The following is a 20267-nucleotide window of genomic DNA, read 5'->3' as shown; positions in this document are numbered from 1 at the left end:
CTTTTTGCAGATACATGATTTGTAAAAATTTTCTCCCAGTCTGTGAGTTATCTACATAAAAGTTTTCAATTTTGATACATTTCAATTAATCTTTTTTTTCTTTTGTTGCTTGTGATTCAGGTGTAATAACTAAACAACCAGTGCCAAACCCAACATCATGAAAATTTATGCCTATATTTTCTTCTAAGAGTTTTATAGCTTTAGCTCTATCATTTAGATATGTTATCCTTTTCGAGTTAATTTTTTTTTTAAGATTTAATTTTTTTTCTTTTTTCTCCCCAAAGCCCCCTGGTACATAGTTGTATATTCTTAGTTGTGGGTCCTTCTAGTTGTGGCATGTGGGGTGCCACCTCAGTGTGGCCTGATGAGTGGTGCCGTGTCCGCGCCCAGGATTCAAACCGACGAAACACTGGGCCACCTGCAGCAGAGCGCGTGTACTTAACCACTCGGCCACGGGGCCAGCCCCTCGAGTTAATTTTTATATATGGTGTGAGGTATGGCTGCAACATCATTCTTTTGTATGAGGATATATATATAGTTCTCCTAGCACTATTTGTTGAAAAGACTGTGCTTTCTTACATGAATTGTCTTGGTACCATTTTCAAAAATCATTTGACCATAAACGTGTGTGTTTATTTCTGGACTCTTCATTGATCTATATGTCTATTCTTATGCCAGTACCACATTGTCTCAACTGTTGTACCTTTATAGTAATTTTGAAATCAGGAAGTGTGAGTTCTCCAAATTTGTTCTTCCTTTTCCAGATTATTTTGGCCATTCTGGGTCCTTTGCATTTTCATATGAATTTTAGGATCAGATTGCCAGTTTCTGCAATAAAGCAAGCTAGGATTTTGACAGGGATTGTGTTGAATCTGTAGATCAATTTGGGGAATATTACTGTCTGAATAATATCAAGTCTTCCAATCCATGGACATGGCTGTCTCTCCATTTATTTAGATCTTCTTTAATTTCTTTCAACAATATTTTGTAATTTTTAGTGTACAAGTCTTGTACTTCTTTTGTTAAATTTATTCCTAAGGGGCCGGCCCAGTGGTGCAGTGGTTAAGTGCACACATTTCGCTTCAGCGGCCCGGGGTTCACCGATTCGGATCCCGGGTGCGGACATGGCACCACTTGGCACACCATGCTGTGGTAGGCATCCCACATATAAAGTAGAGGAAGATGGGCATAGATGTTAGCACAGGGCCAGTCTTCCTCAGCGAAAAGAGGAGGATTAGCAGCAGATGTTAGCTCAGGGCTAATCTTCCTCAAAAAAAAAAAATTTATTCCTAAGTATTTTGTTCTTTTTGATGCTATTGTAAATGTAATTGTTTTCTTACTTTTATTTTCAGGTTGTTTATTTCTAATGTATAGAAATTCAATTAATTTTTTAATTTTAATTTTAATTTAATTTAATTTAATTTAATTTAATTTTTATTTTTTTGAGGAAGATTAGCCCTGAGCTAACATCTGCTGCCAATCCTCCTCTTTTTGCTGAGGAAGACTGGCCCTGAGCTAACATCCGTGCCCATCTATCTCTGCTTTATATGTGGGATGCCTACTACAGCATGGCTTGCCAAGTGGTGCCATGTCCGCACCCAGGATCTGAACCGGCAAACCCCGGGCCACTGAAGCAGAATGTGTGAACTTAACCGCTGTGCCACCGGGCCGGCCCCTCAATTAATTTTTATATATTAATCTTGTATCCTGCAACCTTGCCAAACTTATTAGCTCTGATACTTTTTAAGTGGATTCCTTAGATTTTTCTATATGCAAGATCATGTCATCTGAAAATAAAAATAGTTTAACTTCTTCTTGTCTAATCTGGATGCCTTTTCTTTTTTTTTCTTGCCTAATTGCCCTGGCTAGAACCTCCTGTACAGTGCTAAATAGAAGTGATGAGAATGGACATCCTTCTCTTGTTCCTGACAACATTCCCTCTTTCACCATTAAGTACTATGCTAACTGTGGGTTTTTCCCAAATAGCCTCTATCAGGTTGCGAAAGTTCCCATCTAATCCTAGTTTGTCGAGTGTTTTTATCCATGTAAGGGGGTTGGATTTTATCAAATACTTTTTTTGTGTCTATTGAGATGATCACTTGGTTTTTGCTTTTTATTCTATTGAGAGGATGTATTACATAATTGATTTTTGGATGTTAAAACAACCTTGCATTTCTGATGTAAGTTCCACCTGATCACATTATATAGTTTTTATTATATGTTGCTGGGTTTGTTTTGCTAGTATTTTGTTGAGAATTTTTGCACCTATATTCATAAAGGATATTGGCCTGTAGTTTTCCTGTGATGTGTCTTTGTCTGGTTATATCAGAGTAAAACTTACTGTATAGACTAAGGAAGTGTTCCCGCCTCTTCTGTTTTTTTGAGTTTGTGAAGAGTTGGTATTAATTCTTCTTTAAATGTTCAGTAGAATTACCAGTAAAGCCAACTTGGCTACACTTTTCTTTGTGGGAGGAAGTTTTAAAATTACTTGTTCAATCTGTTTACTTGTTACAGATCTATTCCGATTTTCTCTGTCTTCTTGAGTCAGTTAGGGTAATTTGTGTGTTTCAAAGAATTTGTCCATTTCTTCTAGGTTATCTAATTTGTTGGCATACTGTTGTTCCTAGTATTCCCTTATAACCCTTTTTATTTTTTTAAAGTCAGTAGTGATGTGTCTCCTCTTTCATTCCTAATTTTAGTAATTTGAGTCTTCTCTTTTTTTCCCTTGGTCAGTTTACGCTTCTCAGTTTTTTGGATCTTTTCAATGAACCAAGTTTTGATTTTATTGATTTTCTTTGTTATTTTTATTTTCTCTTTTTCTTCGCTATTCTTTATTATTTCCTTTCTTCTGCTTGCTTTGGGTTTAGTATGCTCTTCTTTCTCTAGTTTTTTAAGGTAGAAGGTTAGATTATTGATTTGACATCTCCTTTTCTAATATAGTATTTGGAATTGTAAATTTCCCTCTTAGTACTGCTTTAAACTGCATCCCATAAATTTTGATATGTTGTGTTTTTTTATTTTCGCTCAACTCAGAGTATTTTTTTTAAATTCTCTTTGTGATTTCTTCTTTGACTCATTAGTTATTTAGAAGTGTGTTGTTTTATTTCCACATATTTTTTAATTTCCCAAATTTTTTTTGTTTTTAATTTCTAATTTAATTCCTTTGTGGTTGGAGAGCATACTTTGTATGTTTTTCAGTCCTTTTAAATTTATTAAGGCTTGTTTTATGGCCTAGCATATGGCCTATCCTGGAGAATGCTCCATGTGCACTTGAGAAGAATGTGTATTCTACTATTTTCGAGTGGAATGCTCTATACATGTCTCATTAGGTCTAGTGTTGTTCAAGTCTTCTATTTCCTTTCCCCATAGGTGAGACCTGGAACCCCTTCAAACTACAGTACCAGCTGAGAAATGTAAGAGAGAGAATTGCAAAGAACCTAGTAGAGAAGGGTATTCTAACCACTGAGAAGCAGAATTTCCTTCTATTTGACATGACTACTCATCCAGTGACCAATACAACAGAGAAACAACGACTAGTGAAAAAACTTCAAGATAGTGTCCTAGAGCGGTGGGTAAATGACCCTCAGCGTATGGACAAGCGAACACTAGCACTCCTGGTGCTAGCCCACTCTTCCGATGTACTAGAGAATGTCTTCTCCTCTCTGACAGATGACAAGTATGATATGGCAATGAATCGAGCCAAGGACCTAGTAGAACTGGACCCTGAAGTAGAGGGAACAAAGCACAGTGCCACAGAGATGATCTGGGCTGTGCTGGCAGCCTTCAATAAATCCTAAAGCCAACAGGTGGGTTTCTCCTTTTTCCTCTACTAGCTGGTGACTGTCAGAGACATCATCACTGAGTTTTGTGTGATGAGATATTTTTCATCAATTTTTTTTCCTTCTTTTGAATCAGACTCATGATTTAGGGAGAGCAATTTCAGGGCTTCTCCACAGACCTTGACCATTATAAGTAGACTTTATTTCTCCCTATACTTCCACTCCAGATGTGAATAACTGGGTGAACCCACACACACCCAATAAACATTTTCTTTCATTTCTTCGTTTACTTTCATCCAATGTGGTTTTGGATACACAGGAATATCTAAGTGGGATTTGGAGTTCTCCAGCCACAGAATGTGAATGAGATGTAGAACAAACCATTTACAGTCATGCATCACTTAACACTGGGGATACATTATGAGAAATGTGTCATTAGGCGATTTCATCATTGTGTGAACATCACAGAGTGTACTTACACAAACCTAGACAGTATAGCCTACTACACACCTAGACTATATGGTACTAATCTTATGGGACCACTGTCATATATGTGGTCCATCGTTGACGGAAATGTCATTATGTGGTGCATGACTGTATTACATTTTTTAAAGTTTGTTTTCTATCTTAAATACCTGTTTTCAGTCTTTGTCTCTCAGACTCTGCTAAGTAATGTAGCTTATTGAAATAACTGTCTCTTTAAATAAGGGGCAATGGAAACAAAACTAATTTTTGGAGCAGATGGTCTCTGGGATTATATGTCCCACTAGGGATTTTCTCATCTTTCCTTTTCTAATCTAATGAGAATATTCCAAATTTGATTTCCTGGTTCTCACAGTCCTAGAACCAGAAATATATTCTATCCTCTTTATTAGCATTATCCTACTAGATCATTCATTAGGACAAAAGTCTAAATGAAAGAAATGTATCTCTCAACCACGTCCTTCATGCAATCAGCATTACAGTTTGTAAGGGAGGGGTGGCGTCAGAATTTCCTGGCTCCCCTGGACTGTTTTCAGTGGCTCTGCTCTGAGTGAGCTGAGGCAGTTGTAACTTTCGATTGCTAAATAGCAGCATTCAGAGTCCGGACAGAATATCTGAACTCCAGATCTTCCTGTTCCCTATTTTTTGCCTTTCTACATGAATTGATAGATTCTGTCTATATTTAAGGGTTCTGAAAGTAGTTTTGTCTATATTTAATGCACAGACATCCTCCTAGTCATTAGTCTTGTTTCAAGACAACCATCTTTCTAGCCAAATTTCTAAAATGTTTTTTCAATTTAGTAGTGAGTGCAAAGAGAAGCTTAAGAAAAAGTCTAGTTAGTGGGGCAATTGGGTGTCAAAAGTATGCTGCTGATATAAAGTCCAGTATTTGGGAATATAAAGAGGACAGGTAACCAAGTTGTGCTAATATCAAGCATTTATTATGCTGATACTTTTAATGATCCTGCCTCTTGACTATTACAGAGAAACAGGCTGTCAAAGGGCTAATACAGATGCCCCTGGCCTGACATCAAATCTTCCTGATCAGAAGTAATTAAATGAATGATTATAACTTTCATCTCCTCCTCCATACATGTCTAGCCCCACAAAATTCCCCAACTCAATTAACATTTTTTTCGTTTTTCACTTCAGGTATCACTTAGGTGACTAGAGATGCAAATTTTAATGTGAAACAAATTCAAATGTGAGGCTGAGTAGAGCTTCAGTCTGGCTCTAAAAGTACAAAACCAGTCCATGTATTGTCTCTACCTGGCTTAGTTTTTTTTTTCCATTTGAACAATTCAGCATGAATTGAAACCAGGTTTTCCTGTGGAAAGTTTCAGCTTGATTGCGGGGGTAGAAGTTGAGTTGAGTTCTTTCTTGCAACTCTTGGTCAGTGTTTATTTTTATATTGTATCTCAAAAAGATATGGATGTCTTCAGTTTGAATCTGCATAATGTTCACGGCAAAACACCTTCTCATTTAATGTACATGGCCTTCTTATTTCTGTATAATAAAGATTATTGGCTCTCTGGTCTCTCTGCAGTTTTACAACTTCAGTTGTTTTAACTGGAAATAAGAACCTTCCACACAAGGCCAGTAACACTCTCCCTTTCCATTAGGATACCAGCCTCTGTTTCATCCTGTGTAGAAAATTATGGATACACAGCTATTATAATTGTAACACATATAGGCTGGGGGGCAGAAGACTAACCTGAACACCAGTTAATGTTGTAAAGTGAATAGTGTCTCCATCTCAAGCAAAATGTTACCCAGTTATCCCATTATTACCATGAAGAGGATGAGTATGTTCTGTCCTATTAATATCTACTTGCAAGTGACACTTGAACTTATCTAAGAACTGAGTCTTAAGTTCCAAACATAGATAACATACCTAACTATGACAGAGTTGACAACATGTGGAAAGATAATTGTGCTTGTAACTGGCTTATTGTTCTTCCCTTCTTTATAATGTCTATAGCACAAGGGTGTAGACTATTTTTTTTTTAACAACAAAAAACCCCACAGTTATTTATCTTTTAGTTCTCCAAAATTAAAAATATCAAGTCCTACTGCTAAGGAGAAAACAAATAAAATCTGAAACTGCTCCCCTCCTCTTCTCTTAAAGTCACAGAACACAGACGGAACTATAGTGGGACAGGAGGGTGCATAGAACCAGGAGGGGGAGGATGGCAAGATAAACCCCCCAAATACTTAACAAGCTGTTCAACAGAAACCGTGATAAATATAGAACAATGCAAGACAAGTGAAAATAAGAAATGTATTTACTAGGATTGTTTATACTTCCCTGTTGTTTTTATTTCAGATAAAGCATTGTTCCCATAAGTCATCCTTTATACAGGGTTTCTCAAAGAGTGGAGCAAAGACCACTGCACCAAAAGAGGGTTAACTTGCTAAAATGCAGGTTCCTAGTAAATCAGTCTCTGGGTTTGGGGGCTTAGGAAGCTGCATTTTAAACAGTCTGAAGGCTTGCACATTAAAATTTGAGAACACTGCTTTATTTTATTGCCTGTAATTCATTCATCCAAAAATATTGAGTATTTAGAAGTTAACTGGCACTTGCTAAGTGCTGACGATAAAAAGTTGTATAGGACACAGTTTCAGCTCCCAAGAACTCACATTTAAGTGGGCAAATAAGATACTTTGTGACAAATGCTCAAATAGAAGTAGAAACTTAATATTTGGAAGTACAAAGAAAGAAGTAACATTCCTCCTGAGAACGTTAGGAAAGACTTAGAGGAGTTATATTTATTTCTAGTAGCTTTCATATAGCTTTCATGTACTGAGCACTTTTCTCCTGAGCTACTATGCTAACCACTTTATATGTTATCTAATTTAGTCCTCTCAACACTAAAAACACCTATAAGGTTATTTTAAAGAAAACTTGGAGATAATAGGCTTGCCTAAGGACACAGTGCAGTTTGAGTTCAAACACATGCTTTTAACTACTACTCTCTCCTGCCTCTATTTAAAATTCAGTCATGAAGAATCTTTTCAGATTGAGAAGGAAGAGCCAAGGCTATTCCCGGCAGGGGAAACAATATGTACAAAATAATTTGTTATGTGCTTGAATTTCATGAATGTGTGTGCTTCTCACATATCTCTAGATTTCCAAAAGGTATCATTCTAAAAGGATATATTCAAGAGATAGACTAAAGACAGGTTTTTGAAACTAACAAATTATCTAATTTTGTTTACCTGCATTTATTCCTTCTGTCATGCTTTTCCTTATATAAAACCAAGGGGGTTTTGGGGTTTTTTTTTTTTTTTGAGGGGGGAGGTGGTGAGGAAGATGTTCCCTGAGCTAATATATGTTGCCAATCTTCCTCTTTTTGCTTGAGGAAGATTGAGCCTGAGCTAACATCTGTGCCAATCTTCCTCTATTTTGTATGTGGGTCGCCATCAGAATGTGTCAGATGAGTAGTGTAGGTCTGTGCCCAGGACCTGAACCAGGGAACCCAGGTCACCAAAGCAGAGTGTGCCGAACTTAACCACTGTGCCAGCCCCTAAAACTGAGTTTTTGACATATCATTTTCCTTCTTCCTTAATAACTTCTGTCAACATTTCATACAGAATTTACAGAGTAAATTCCCTCAGTTTTCATCTGAGAAAGGCTTCAGCCTTCACTTTTGAAGGATAATTTCACTGGCTATAGAATTCTAGGTTGATAGGTTATTTTTTGGCAGTTTTCTTTTTTTTTTAACAACACGTTAAATATTTTGCTCTACTCTCTTCTTGCATACATGTTTTCTGACATCAAATTTTAACAAAACTATAAAGAGGATTCTAATTAAAAGATAAAAAAATTTTTCCCCTTTTCCACACAGCTAAAATGCCCATAGATATATATACATATAGTTTCTAAAAATGTATTTACTCCCTAAATAATAAAAATAATTGCTTTAATGCTGAAATAAGTTAAGTAAAGCTGATTTTTTATATTTTCCTGTTATCTATTACATATGTGCATGGATCTTTGTTCCTGTGTCCCCAATTCTTCGTAGGGCCTTCATCTCTCTCCTTTTCTCCTTGGTGAGTTCCAGGTTCTATTGATTTGGGAAGAGACAGCCTAGACATGACTTCTTGTTGATAAGTGAGAAAGGGAGCCATCTCTGCCAGAAAGCAGTAAAATTCTCACAGAATGCAAGTCAGACAAAGCATGGGTCACTTCCTGGCAGAAATCTCCTTTTTCTAGCAGCCCAATTCACTGTCTACATTCAAGGTTGTAAAAAAGTAGATTCACCTGGGGGAGGAATCCCTAACAGCTCTTCAAAGAGACATGTTTTTGTGTAGAATTTTTTTGCTTGATTATCAATAGTCTGTTCACCACTTGGTTTTTCTCAACCTCATTGAACCTCCCTAAGTATAGTAGCATATTTTATCTGAACTTTAGAAATTCAGGTAGGAATCTAGGGGCTTCTGCCCCTTTGGGAGGGCTTCTTGACCGAATCTACATGTTTCTCCCACATAAGTAAGCCCAGTAGATGTACATCATCTTCCTGATTTGATGGGAAAAAATTCAAAGTTTTTCTTACATATCAGAGATGTTGAAATTCCATCCCCTAATGTAAACATGAGTACTTCTCCAAATATTTCTGGACATTTAAAGCTATAATATCTCAAAATATTTGTGGGTTAGCCTTAATAATAAAAAGCAAAACTTGTTAATTTCCCCAGCTCTGTCACCTCAGCTTTTCTTGAACTCCAGTGGAGGCCAAAAAGGTCTTAGATAACTTAAGTTAAACTAATTAAATGAAATTAGATTTATTTCTGTCTGGGAGTGAGGAGGAAAAGATTATTATGATCAGAGAGACTAGAAGACTACAGAAGGTAATAGAATAGCTGACTGGATTCTTAAGAACATTGTGAACATTTAAAAGACTGAACAAATACTTTTTATTTTAAAATGCTCAAAGTAATATGAGACATGTTTTAAAAATTAGATTACTTCTTTTAATCAGTCTTTCACTTCTCTACTCCATCTTACTCTTCACATTAGATACCTTTTCTTTTTAAACTATTCATGGAACCATAACATTACTAGGGGAAACTGCATAAATCAAAATAAATAAAAATGTACAACTCAGTGTTGAAGAGTGAGCATTCCCCTGTAAGCAGTACCCAGGTCAAGAAACGGAACATCACCAGCTCCTCAAATGCCCCCTTCATACCTTCCCAGCCACTATCTCCCCCCTTAAAGGTAACCAGAATCCTGACTTTTAATACAATAGATTGGTTTTGCATTTGAACATTATATAAATGAAATCATACAATAGGTATTTTTTGTGACCATTGATTATTTTACTTTGAACATTTGGGTGCTTCTAGTTTGGGGCAATTATAAATAGAGCTGCTATGAACACGTTTGGTGAACTTAAGACTGCGTTTCAGTTGGATATATGTACCTAGGAGCGGAATTGCTGGGTCGTAGGGTTTGGGTTATGTTCAGCTTTAGTATATAGTGCCATCAGTTTTCCACAGTATGGTTATATCAATTTACACTCCCACCAGCCATACTACAGATTTTTTTAATTGTCAAGTCATAAATTTGGAGGCAATGATTGTGCTGAGACAAATCTGAATAAATGAAGGCCACTGTTAATTCCTGTGACAATGCTTTAATTTATAGAAACCGGACTTCTTGGGTAGGCCCCAGAGGGTCTCTGTGCACCCTGAAAATATGTACAATATTTTTGCACATTATGCATGTGTGCATGTGTGTATTTTGGACAGAGAAGAAACACAGCTTGTGTCAGATTCTCAAAGATCAGATTTCCCTACTTTGGAAAACTGGTGGCGATCTATACTAAAGCAAAACATAATCCAGTCCTTGACAAACACACAAAAAAGTTAAGAATGATTGCTTCATGGGAGCCCAGCAATCAAGAAGCTATTATTACTCAGGAATACTTGGCTTGCTATTAGCAAACACTGTTCTAGGTTGGTAGTGGTGCGTTGACATAGACAGTCTGAATAGCCAGGTTTCCTGTGGCTAACGGAGAGGGATTAACACTTTTGACTGCTTAATTTTCCTTTTATTTTTAGTAGGTTAAAATCCTTTATTGACATAGCTTCATGATGTTTTGATAACTTTTTATAATAGCCTTATTGATATAATTCACATACCATATAATATACCGAAAGTGAAAAATTCATTGGTTTTTTAATATATTCACAGCATTGTGCTATCATCACAATCAATTTTAGAATATTTCATCACCCCAGAAAAAACACCGTACCCATTAGCAGTCATTCCCCATTTCTCCCAGTTCTAGGCAAACGCTAATATACTGTCTACCTCTATAGATTTGCCTATTCTGGATTACTCATATAAATTCATGCAATATATGTCTTTTGTGATGCTTCTTTCACTGGGCATAATGTTTTCAAGGCGCATCCATGTTGTGGTATGTATCAGTGCTTCATTTATTTTTATTGCCGAATAATATTCCACTGTATGGATATACCACATTTTATTTATCCACCAGTCAATGGACTTGGTAATTATTTTAAATGATGCCTATATAGAATATAAGGCCAAAACAAAATCTATGTTTCCTCTCCTAAACCTCCCACCTCAGATGTCACCATATTAGTACATGGTGCCATCATTCACCTAGTTGCTCCAGCCCAAAACTTTGAAGTTATCCTTGATTCTCACAACAGCAAATTCTGTTGGTTGTACCTTCAAAATAGACCCCACATCCAGCCATTTTCAGCCTTCTCTGTAACTACTACCCCCTAGTAGTTACAAGTCCCTAGTCCAAGCCACTGTCATCTCTTCCCTGAACTTTTATAAAAGCCTAATTGATTTCCTGCTGCTGCTTCCACACTTGGCCCCAACAGAGCAGCCAGAGTGATCCGTTTAATACATAAATCAACCTGTGTTACTCCCCTGCTCAACACCATCTCCTGGCTGCCCGTCACACACAAAATAAAATCCAAAGCCTTTCCCACGGCCTGAAAGCCAAAAGTGATCTGATCCTTGCCTACATCTCCTCTTTTTCTCTGGCTCTAGCTACAGTGACCTTGCTGTTTCTCAAGTTAACATGTCCCTGTTTCAGGAGCTCTGCATTTACTGTTCCCTCTGCCTGGACCAGTTCTCCTCCAGACAGCAGCTTGGCTCACTCGCCCACTTCATTCAGATCTCTGCTCAGATATCTCAGGTCCTCCCTAATCCCTCTGTCTAAACTATCACCTCCTCCCACCCAGTCACAAATAGATTACTAAACATACTTTATACCCCAGATGTTGGGCTAGTTTTAGTGAAACTCCAGTCTTTTTTATTGGCTTTAATTCTAAGTTCCCCTCTTCCTAATGCTCAGCAATTTAGCTATATCAAGGGTAAAAGTGTGATTTAAATCATTCCCTTAGTGATCATAGTTTTTATATATTACTCTTTTTTCTTTTTTTTGTGAGGAAGATTCACCCTGAGCTAACATCTGTGCCAGTCTTCCTCTACTTTGTATGTGGGATGCCTCCCCAGCATGGCTGGTGAGTGGAGTAGGTCCACACCTGGGATCCAAGCCTGCGAACCCCAAGCTACTGAAGCGGAGTGTGCATAACTTTAACCACTCGGCCATGGGGCTGGCCCCTATATATTACTCTTAAGCAGAGCTTGGAGTTAGAAATATCTTAGCTTGTATCAGAAAGTGTTTTCCAAAAGAACTTGTTTATCTTTTAGATACTTAAACTAATCTCTTAAACATATTCATAATATATTTTCACCATAATTGCCCAAACCTGATTCGACCAATAGTTTCCATTTTCTTCCTCTACATGACCTAGCTTGAACTTAACCTGCCTTCTTTTATCCCTTTCCTCTATCCAGTCGAGCCATACATTCAACTGGTTACCAAGTTCTGTTGGTCTAAGTTCTTAATATGTCTCATTTTTCTATGCCCTTCCATTCCTATTGCCACTGCCCCTTGTCAATAAGCCAAAAATGGAATCTTTAGACCTTGGAAAATTAGCAGTGGTTGGTGATTCTGGGCAAAAATATGAAGATCGTTTCCTACACTCCTTTATACCCTCTTTTATTATCCGCACACTTCCCTAAGGCAGGTGAAAAACAGAGGGGATTTTTATTTGTTTTGTATTGTGTTGTTTTCACTTAAGCTTTTTATTGAAATATACATACAGAAAAGTGCAAATATCATAACTGTGCAGCTCAGTTTTCACAAACTGAATGCACCCATGTAACCAGCACCAGGATTAAGAAACAGAACATTACTAGCACTTCAGAAACCCCGCTCACGCTCCCTCCCAGCCACTACCCTCCAAGGGCAACTGACCTGCTGACTTCTAACAACATTGACCATTTTTACCTTAACAGAGTTTTTCAGATAAATGGAAAAAGCTTAAATGGGGGAAAAGTTGAGGAAAAGCACATCTTAGAAGCCTGAAATGAAAAGGAAAAGAAGTTGGGAAGGAGAAGTCTAGACAATCGAAAAAGAAGAAAAAGGAAGAGGAAAAGAGGAAAGGAGAGGGAATGAGAGAAAGCAGAGGTTTGAAGAGAGAGAATCATGCTACCTGGTTGGCTGCCCAAGAAACCCAACTGTAATATTTTTTTTTCCTCCCCAAACGCTAGTGCATGGCTATATATCCTAGTTGTAGGGCCTTCTAGTTTTAGTGCTATGTGAGCTGCCACCACAGCATGGCAACTGACAGACGGGTGGTGTGGTTCAGTGTGGTTCCAGGACCAGGAAGCAAACTTGGGCCCCCGAAGCAGTGAGAGCTCTGAACTTTAACCACTAGGCCATCAAGGCTGGCTCCTGATACCCTTCTTAAGCCTGCCCTCTCCTTTCCCCCTGCCCCAGCCTCCACCTCTTCCCCACCCCACCCCCACTGACAGGATTTTAAGGTTGAAAGCCCTCTGCTCCAACTCTCCCTCACAAGTTTTTAGCTGGCACATTAAACTTCATTAGTGATCCATTCTTTTGAGTTAAAATTGCCCTCTTTGGGCTGAAGACTTTTTAAATACAAATACTACAATGAGTAAGCTGCTATTAGTAGCTGACACATAATAGTGCTAAGTAAATTTTCTTCCTTTCTCTTTCTGTGATTTTCTCTAGGGCCTTCCCTAAGCCAGTATTTCACAGTGTAGCTGTTAACTAAATTTGATCTGATTACTTAATCCAAGTTTATATATTTCTTTTTTTAAAAGATTTTGTATTTTTCCTTCTTATCCCCAAATCCCCCCAGTACACAGTTGTATATTTTAGTTGTGCATCCTTCTAATTGTGGCATGTAGGACGCCACTTCAGCATGGCTTGATGAGCAGTGCTAGGTCCACGCCCAGGATCCGAACCAGTGAAACCTTAGGCTGCCGAAGTGAAGCTGTGAACTTAACCACTCAAGCCCCTACTTAATCCAAGCTTAAAATGGTAACTGATAATGTTGATTTGGTATCTTCTGGATAATATATTTGCACTTTAACCAGGAACTTAAATGCAATGGAAGGCAGAGGTGAGATATTTATGAGAAGAGAGGCTTTTTTATTCTCAGAGGAAAAATTATAAAAGTCTTTGAAATGGGCAAAAATGTTATTGGGTATTGTCTAGAGGAGCCTTCAGAGTTATTTGATCTATGTCTTTCATTGTCTTTGAACTATTTTACAATTTGTAAGTTGAGAGAACTGATGGCAATGCAAATGATTCATATACATAGAAAGACAAGTGAATTTTGTCCAGTGAGATATGATTGAATTCCACCCTATGGAAAAGATAATTCCAAACATTATATTTTTTGCCCCATAAATAATGACCAATTTTACAACTATTAAGAAATTCTTTTCCACATTCCTAATTGCCCATATATGTGTTGGTCTTCAGATTCTCTTTTGAACCAGTTTAACATCTTACTAGTTCCCTCATTTGCATGAGTTATGATTTTACTTTTTTGAAAATTATCTTTAATACTGAATTGTTCTGATCACTTAGCTACTTTCCCGAGGGTACTCTTAAGGCCAGCCCTAAGAGTAAATGTGTAGAAGAGGCAAGGAGAGGCTTCAGCTGGGTTAATTTCCTGGTATTCTCAGTCTGGCCCATCAGAGGGTGCTAATGATGTGTGTCTTAACCTAGATGTTCCTGCCCCCCCTTCTTCTACAGAATGTTGCTTAAGCACTGATGAATTTTATAGTGTTGTTCCCAGACATCTCATCTCACACCCTGAAAAGATGTATGTCTTGCCCTGAAAAATTAAGGCATAAGGAAGAATAAAAGACTGAAAGATGATGAATAAACATGGAAGAAGTTCAGATCCTCTTCTCTCCTTACTTTCCCTCCTCCAATCTGCTCTTCTCCGTGTATTTGCTTTTCTGTAAATGGCACCACCTTTCTTTCAAGAAGTTGGAATTCATTCACCTTTATTCCCTACATCCAATATCATTTGTCTCGTCAGCTCGTCTCCAATCACAGGGCCCCTGGCTTTGATCAGGCCTCTCAAGTCCTGCCTGGATGACCACAATCAGAGATCAGCTGGTCTCCCTCTCCCCTCCAGTCCAATTCCCACATGGCTACCAGAGTTACATCTTTCCAAATCCAACAGAATTGAAAGCTCAGAAATAAAACCACACATCTATGGACAGCTAATCCTTGACAAAGGAGCCAAGAACATACAATGGAGAAAGGAAAGCCTCTTCAATAAATGGTGTTGGGAAAACTGAACAGCCACATGGAAAAGAATGAAAGTAGACCGTTATCTTACACCTTACACAAAAAATTAACTCAAAATGGATTAAAGACTTGAATATAAAATCTGAAACCATAAAACTTCTAGAAGAAATTATAGGCAATACACTCTTTGACACTGCTCTTGGCAGCATCTATTTGAACACCATGTCTACTCAGGCAAAGGAAACAAAAGAAAAAATAAACAAACGGGACTATGTCAGACTTCTGCAAGGCAAAGGAAACCAGGAACAAAACGAAGAGACAACCCACCAATTAAGAGAAAATATTTGCAAATCATGTATCTGACAAGGGGTTAATTTCCAAAATCTATAAAGAACTCATACAACTCAACAACAAAAAAAGAGACAACTCAATCAAAAAATAGGCAGAGGATAGGAACAGATATTTTTCCAAAGAAGATATACAGATGGCCAATAGGCACATGAAAAGATGTTCAACATCACTAATTACTAGGGAAATGCAAATCAAAACTGCTATGAGATACCACCTCACACCCGTCAGAATGGCTATAATTAACAAGACGAGAAATAATAAGTGTTGCAGAGGATGTTGAGAAAAAGAAACCCTCATACACTGCTGGTGGGAATGCAAACTGGTGCAACCACTATGGAAAACAGTATGGAGATTTCTCAAAAAAATTAAAAATAGAAATATCATATGATCCAGCTATCCCACTACTGGGTATTTATCCAAAGAACAAGAAATCAACAATACAAAGAGATCTATGCACTCCTATGTTCATTGCAGCGTTATTTACAATAGCCAAGATGTGGAAGCAAACCCAAGTGCCCATCAATTGATGAATGGATAAAGAAGATGTGGTATCTATCTACAGTGGAATACTACTCAGCCATAAAAAAAACAAAATCGTCCCATTTGCAACAACATGGATGGACCTTGAGGGTATTATGTTAAGCAAAATAAGCCTGACAGAGAAAGACAAACACTGTATGATTTCAGTCATATATGGAAGATAAACAAACACTTGGACAAAAAGAACAGATTAGTGGTTACCAGAGGGGAAGGGGGTAGGGGGGTGGGTGATAGAGGTAAAGGGGCACATATGTATGGTGATGGATAGAAAATAGACTGTTGGTGAGCACGATGCAGCCTATACGGAAACTGATATATAATAATGTACATCCAAAATTACATAATGTTATAAACCAATATGACCTCAATGAAATAATAAAAATAAGAAAGCTTGAAAAATAATTTTAAAATGTTGATTAAATGTTTAAATAATACTATTTTGGATATATTGGGTTAAATATATTAAAAATTAATTTCACCTGTTAAAAACAATCTTTCCAAATCCCAAATCTAACCATACCATTTCTCTGCTTGAAATCAGAGGCTCCCTTTGTCTTCGTGAAACCCTAACACATTAGCATGACTTACAAGTCTCCTCAGGGTCCCAGCAACCTGAACAGCTTCATGTCCTGCCGCTCCACACAGGTTCCCAGATCCACCTTATTTGCAATCTCTCCTTAGGGAGCTTTTCAAAATACAGGTTCCCAGGCCCCCGCCCAGAGATGCCAATTCAATTGGGGTGAAATAGGGCTAAGGAAATCAGTATTTTTATAAAGTTCCCTGGGAATTTCTAGTCAGCTAAGTTTGAGAACCAAGGATCCAGTACATGGAGTTTCTTATGGTTCTGAGTCTTTTCACATGAGGCTCCTTCTGTCTGACAAGAGCTTCTCCACCCTTTCTTTTTACCTTGAGTGTTCCTATACTTCCTTCAAATGTCATCCCCTCCAGGAAGCTGCATTTGATGCTCTTCTCCAGTGTAAATTATCTTTATCTCTTATCTCCTCACTCATCTGTGCACAACTTGAAGAGACTGTCTTTTATTTTTGCATCCGTGGTGCTCAGCACAATACCCAGCACATGCTATGAATGCTCACAGTTCACTAGATGAAGGAGGAGTCTTGCTGGGCTGACAGGATCTCACTCCCTCCCAGAAGTTGTTATTCCTGCTACAGTTTCTCTCTCCCTTTTCCATTGTCCTCAATCAGGGGTCAGTCACCCTCTAACCTTTTATAAGATAGCTGATCCTCTAAATTGTCTCCCTTTTCTCCCTTCCTTTGCCAGTCTCCAAACTTCCTATTCATCCTCGTAGTCCCAGCTTAGGTTCTACCTCACCTGAAACATTCTTTGACCAGCTCAGCCAGAAATAATCCTTTAAACACCTATAAATAAAACTCATTTGGCAAGTGTCATACATCATCTAATATTGTAGTTGTTTCTACATAATGTAAGGAACACAATATGGTGCCTTACATACTTAAATACATGTGTTAGAGACGTACAGCTCACCCCCAATGCATGGGTCACAATCACCGTCCTAACCTCCTTCCTTGTCATAATGCTGTGGGACTTGAACATTTGTGACTTCACATTTACTTCATTATGTCAACATCAGTGACTTTTGTAGTCGTGCCATATCTGCCCCTAATTATGATTATTATAGGCTAGAGCTCATCATAACCTATAATTTCTCCACCTTCCTAGATACAAACTGAAACTTCCTTCTCACTGCAACTTCCTACTCTTATGGCTCTATCAGTCATTCCCACCAAATCTGAGCTTCATCTGTCTCACCAGTTCTTCACCTCCTTCCCATTCTCCCAGTTCATCAACCTCATTCTGTCTTTCCTAAAGAATCTAGGTGCTATCATCAGCCATTTCAACAAAGTGGCAAACCAATCTCCTCCCTCCACTGTTCCTTCTTTACCAGTCCTTTGTCCTAGTTAACTCAGGCTGTTTTCTCCATTTCAAGGCAGCCAGGAGTTACTGACGATGCCATGCTGATTGGGACTACTACAAATTCATACTTAGCTAATCTCAGGTAGATCTTGGTATTTTGAATCATTGCTATTTTCTATGGTGCTGTTTCTACCCCTATTTTTCCTAGATCCTCCATCCCACCCTGGCATCCTTTTTATTCTCAAAAGATCGACCTCAAAGCAAGTCCATTCAATGTGACTTCCCTAAACATTTAGCCACTTCAAAATCTCTCTGTACATTTCCCCTCCCACTCTCCATTTACAGTTGCCAAAGTCCTGTCTACCTCTCTCCTTCTTGAACTAATGATTTCCTCTGAGACTTTAATTCTTTCATGATCTCTTCTTTAAAGTAGATCATTACATTTTAAATTTTTCTTAATTAGCCTCTTCCCCTTTTCTAAAAACATGCTTGAGTCTTGCCTACCCTCCAGAAAAGAAAATTTGCTGGTAATTGCCCTAATTCCTTTCTTTGCTTCACTGAATATTGCTACCACCTCGTCACTCTTCAACCCCTTGCAATTAGCTTTTATCCCCTCCATCTTTAACTTCTCTGTCACTTCTTCTGGTTCTTCTCCTTACCACTCTGATCATTTGTCTCTGCGTCCCTTGCCGACTTTTCCCCAGGTTATTGCCCTGGGACCTATTTTTCTTTTTAACTTTCTCCTTCAGTGATCCCATCTACTTCCACAATTTTATTTATATTTATTTAAAGAAGCCCAAATTTTATTCATTTTATTCAGATTCTACTTTTCTCTCAAACTCCAGATCTATATTTCCTAGAACCCTAAAATTTCAGATATGGAGATCTCAGAGGTCATTTATCTTAAGTCTTTAGTGACTGGATATCTCCACCAAATAGCTCACTGGCTTTTAAAAAGTCAATGTTTTCAAAATTGAACACCTCATTTTCTGTCTGCTTCCAATTCCATTTGCAAATTGAGTCCCCTTCTTGAATGTATTGCTTCTATATAGAGTCGACTTGAGGCACAGCCTCCTCATTGCCTATACTCAATCAGCTGCTAATCGAGTAGATTCCATTGCGACAGACTCTCTCAATTACGTTCACTGTTTTGTATTCTAAACTACCACATTTCTAGTTTAAATCCTATTTATCTACCACCTAGAGTATAGCAGTGGACTCCTGGCTAGACTGCCCACCTCTAGTATCTTTCTGCTTGGAATTCTGAATTATCTTTATTCATTACCACCAGATTAATATTCCTAAAGAGCTGTTCTGATCTGCCACTCTCCGGTCTAAAAAGCTTAAATGTCTTTCATGGATTACTAAATTATTCACAAATTCCTTATCCTGGCATTCAAAGCCCTCCACGTTCTGGACTCAGTTCTGTTTTTCTAGCCTTCATGCTGTGTTCATCACCTTAAATATCCTTCCTTCCTTCATCTTTACCTGATAAACTTGTTAGTTCTTTCAAGTTTATTTCAAATACCACCTCAGTCATGAAGTCTTTTTTTTTTTCATCCCTAAACTGAATATGAGCCTTTCTTTGAACCCCATAGCTTTTTAATAACTTTTATTTCAGTGCTTACCAGATTTTGCCTTGTATGAGAATAATCTACGTATTCCAGTGCTTCTCAAACTTTTCCATTAGAAGTGCATCTAATTATACAGAAAAATGAACAGATATCCCCAAGGCTATTTGTCACAAGAAGTTACTCGGAAAATTAAATTTTAATATGAATTTTTCAGTGTTACCATTAATAGACTGTTTTTAATATAAAAGTGCCATGCTTTTTGACTAACACTCCAGCAAGATGTATCTATTTAATCTTGGGGATTTAGGGTACACCTGGCACACTGTGAAAACCCTCCTCACATGCCCACTAAACTAAGCTTTCCAAGGCAGAGACGTCTTTACTGTATATGTATCCTCTGTAAAACTAATACAGTACCATCTACAAACAGACGCTCAAGAAATATTGTTGAACTGTGACTCAGGATAGGTTAACTACATACCGTTAACTATAGTTACTAAATGTTAACCATGTACCTAGAACTGTGCTTGGAGCTTGGTCCTCATGGGATGAGCCTGAACAAGAATAAAACTGTACGTAAGAGTTAAATTTTGGAACACAGGCCGCCTGTGTTCTGCACGACTCTGGTTGGGGACTCAGTCTCTCCATTCCACACACCAAATTACACATAGGAATAGTGTTGAGTACTGCTTTAAAGTCCACTCCGACCTCCAAATTATTTTCCGGAGATTGATAATTTTCTGCTAACACTGCGCAAAGCTTAATCCTTTCCACCTGAAACAAAAACGTTTCCATCCTTTCGCTCTCCAGTTTGAAGCTCAGCAAAGCATCCCGGGGGCGGGGTGGTGGAATTGAAAGAAGTCTCATCCCACCAAAGGAGCAAAACCCCCCAAGCTAACAGCACCGCCCCGTAACATCCCCCACGGGCTTCCAATTGGTCCTTGTGGCTCATTCTCTTTCCAGATTGGTGTTCCAGCTTGCCCGTCGCCTCCACAAAAACCCACCTT

At 38.1% G+C, this 20267-nt stretch overlaps 1 protein-coding gene across 9 annotated transcripts in view; it reads left to right on the top strand.

The window, feature by feature from the left end:
- Positions 1-16192, top strand: part of GOLPH3L (golgi phosphoprotein 3 like) — a 55451-nt gene extending 39259 nt beyond the window's left edge. For 4 of the 9 annotated variants that reach the window (XM_070497140.1, XM_070497144.1, XM_014865372.3 and 1 more), the window contains one exon: positions 3370-5797. In XM_070497140.1, coding sequence (XP_070353241.1) covers positions 3370-3797 — 428 coding nt within the window. In that variant the 3' untranslated portion in view covers positions 3798-5797. Of the gene's footprint in view, positions 1-3369; positions 5798-14392 lie in introns of those variants that run through there. The other 5 variants (XM_070497142.1, XM_070497141.1, XM_070497137.1 and 2 more) reach the window with 3 other exon arrangements.
- Positions 16193-20267: the final 4075 nt, after the last annotated feature.

The sequence above is a fragment of the Equus asinus genome, chromosome 25 (assembly GCF_041296235.1).
Source record: "Equus asinus isolate D_3611 breed Donkey chromosome 25, EquAss-T2T_v2, whole genome shotgun sequence".
In the NCBI taxonomy this organism is placed as follows: Eukaryota; Metazoa; Chordata; class Mammalia; order Perissodactyla; family Equidae; genus Equus; species Equus asinus.
This window is presented reverse-complemented; position numbering and strand designations above follow the sequence as displayed.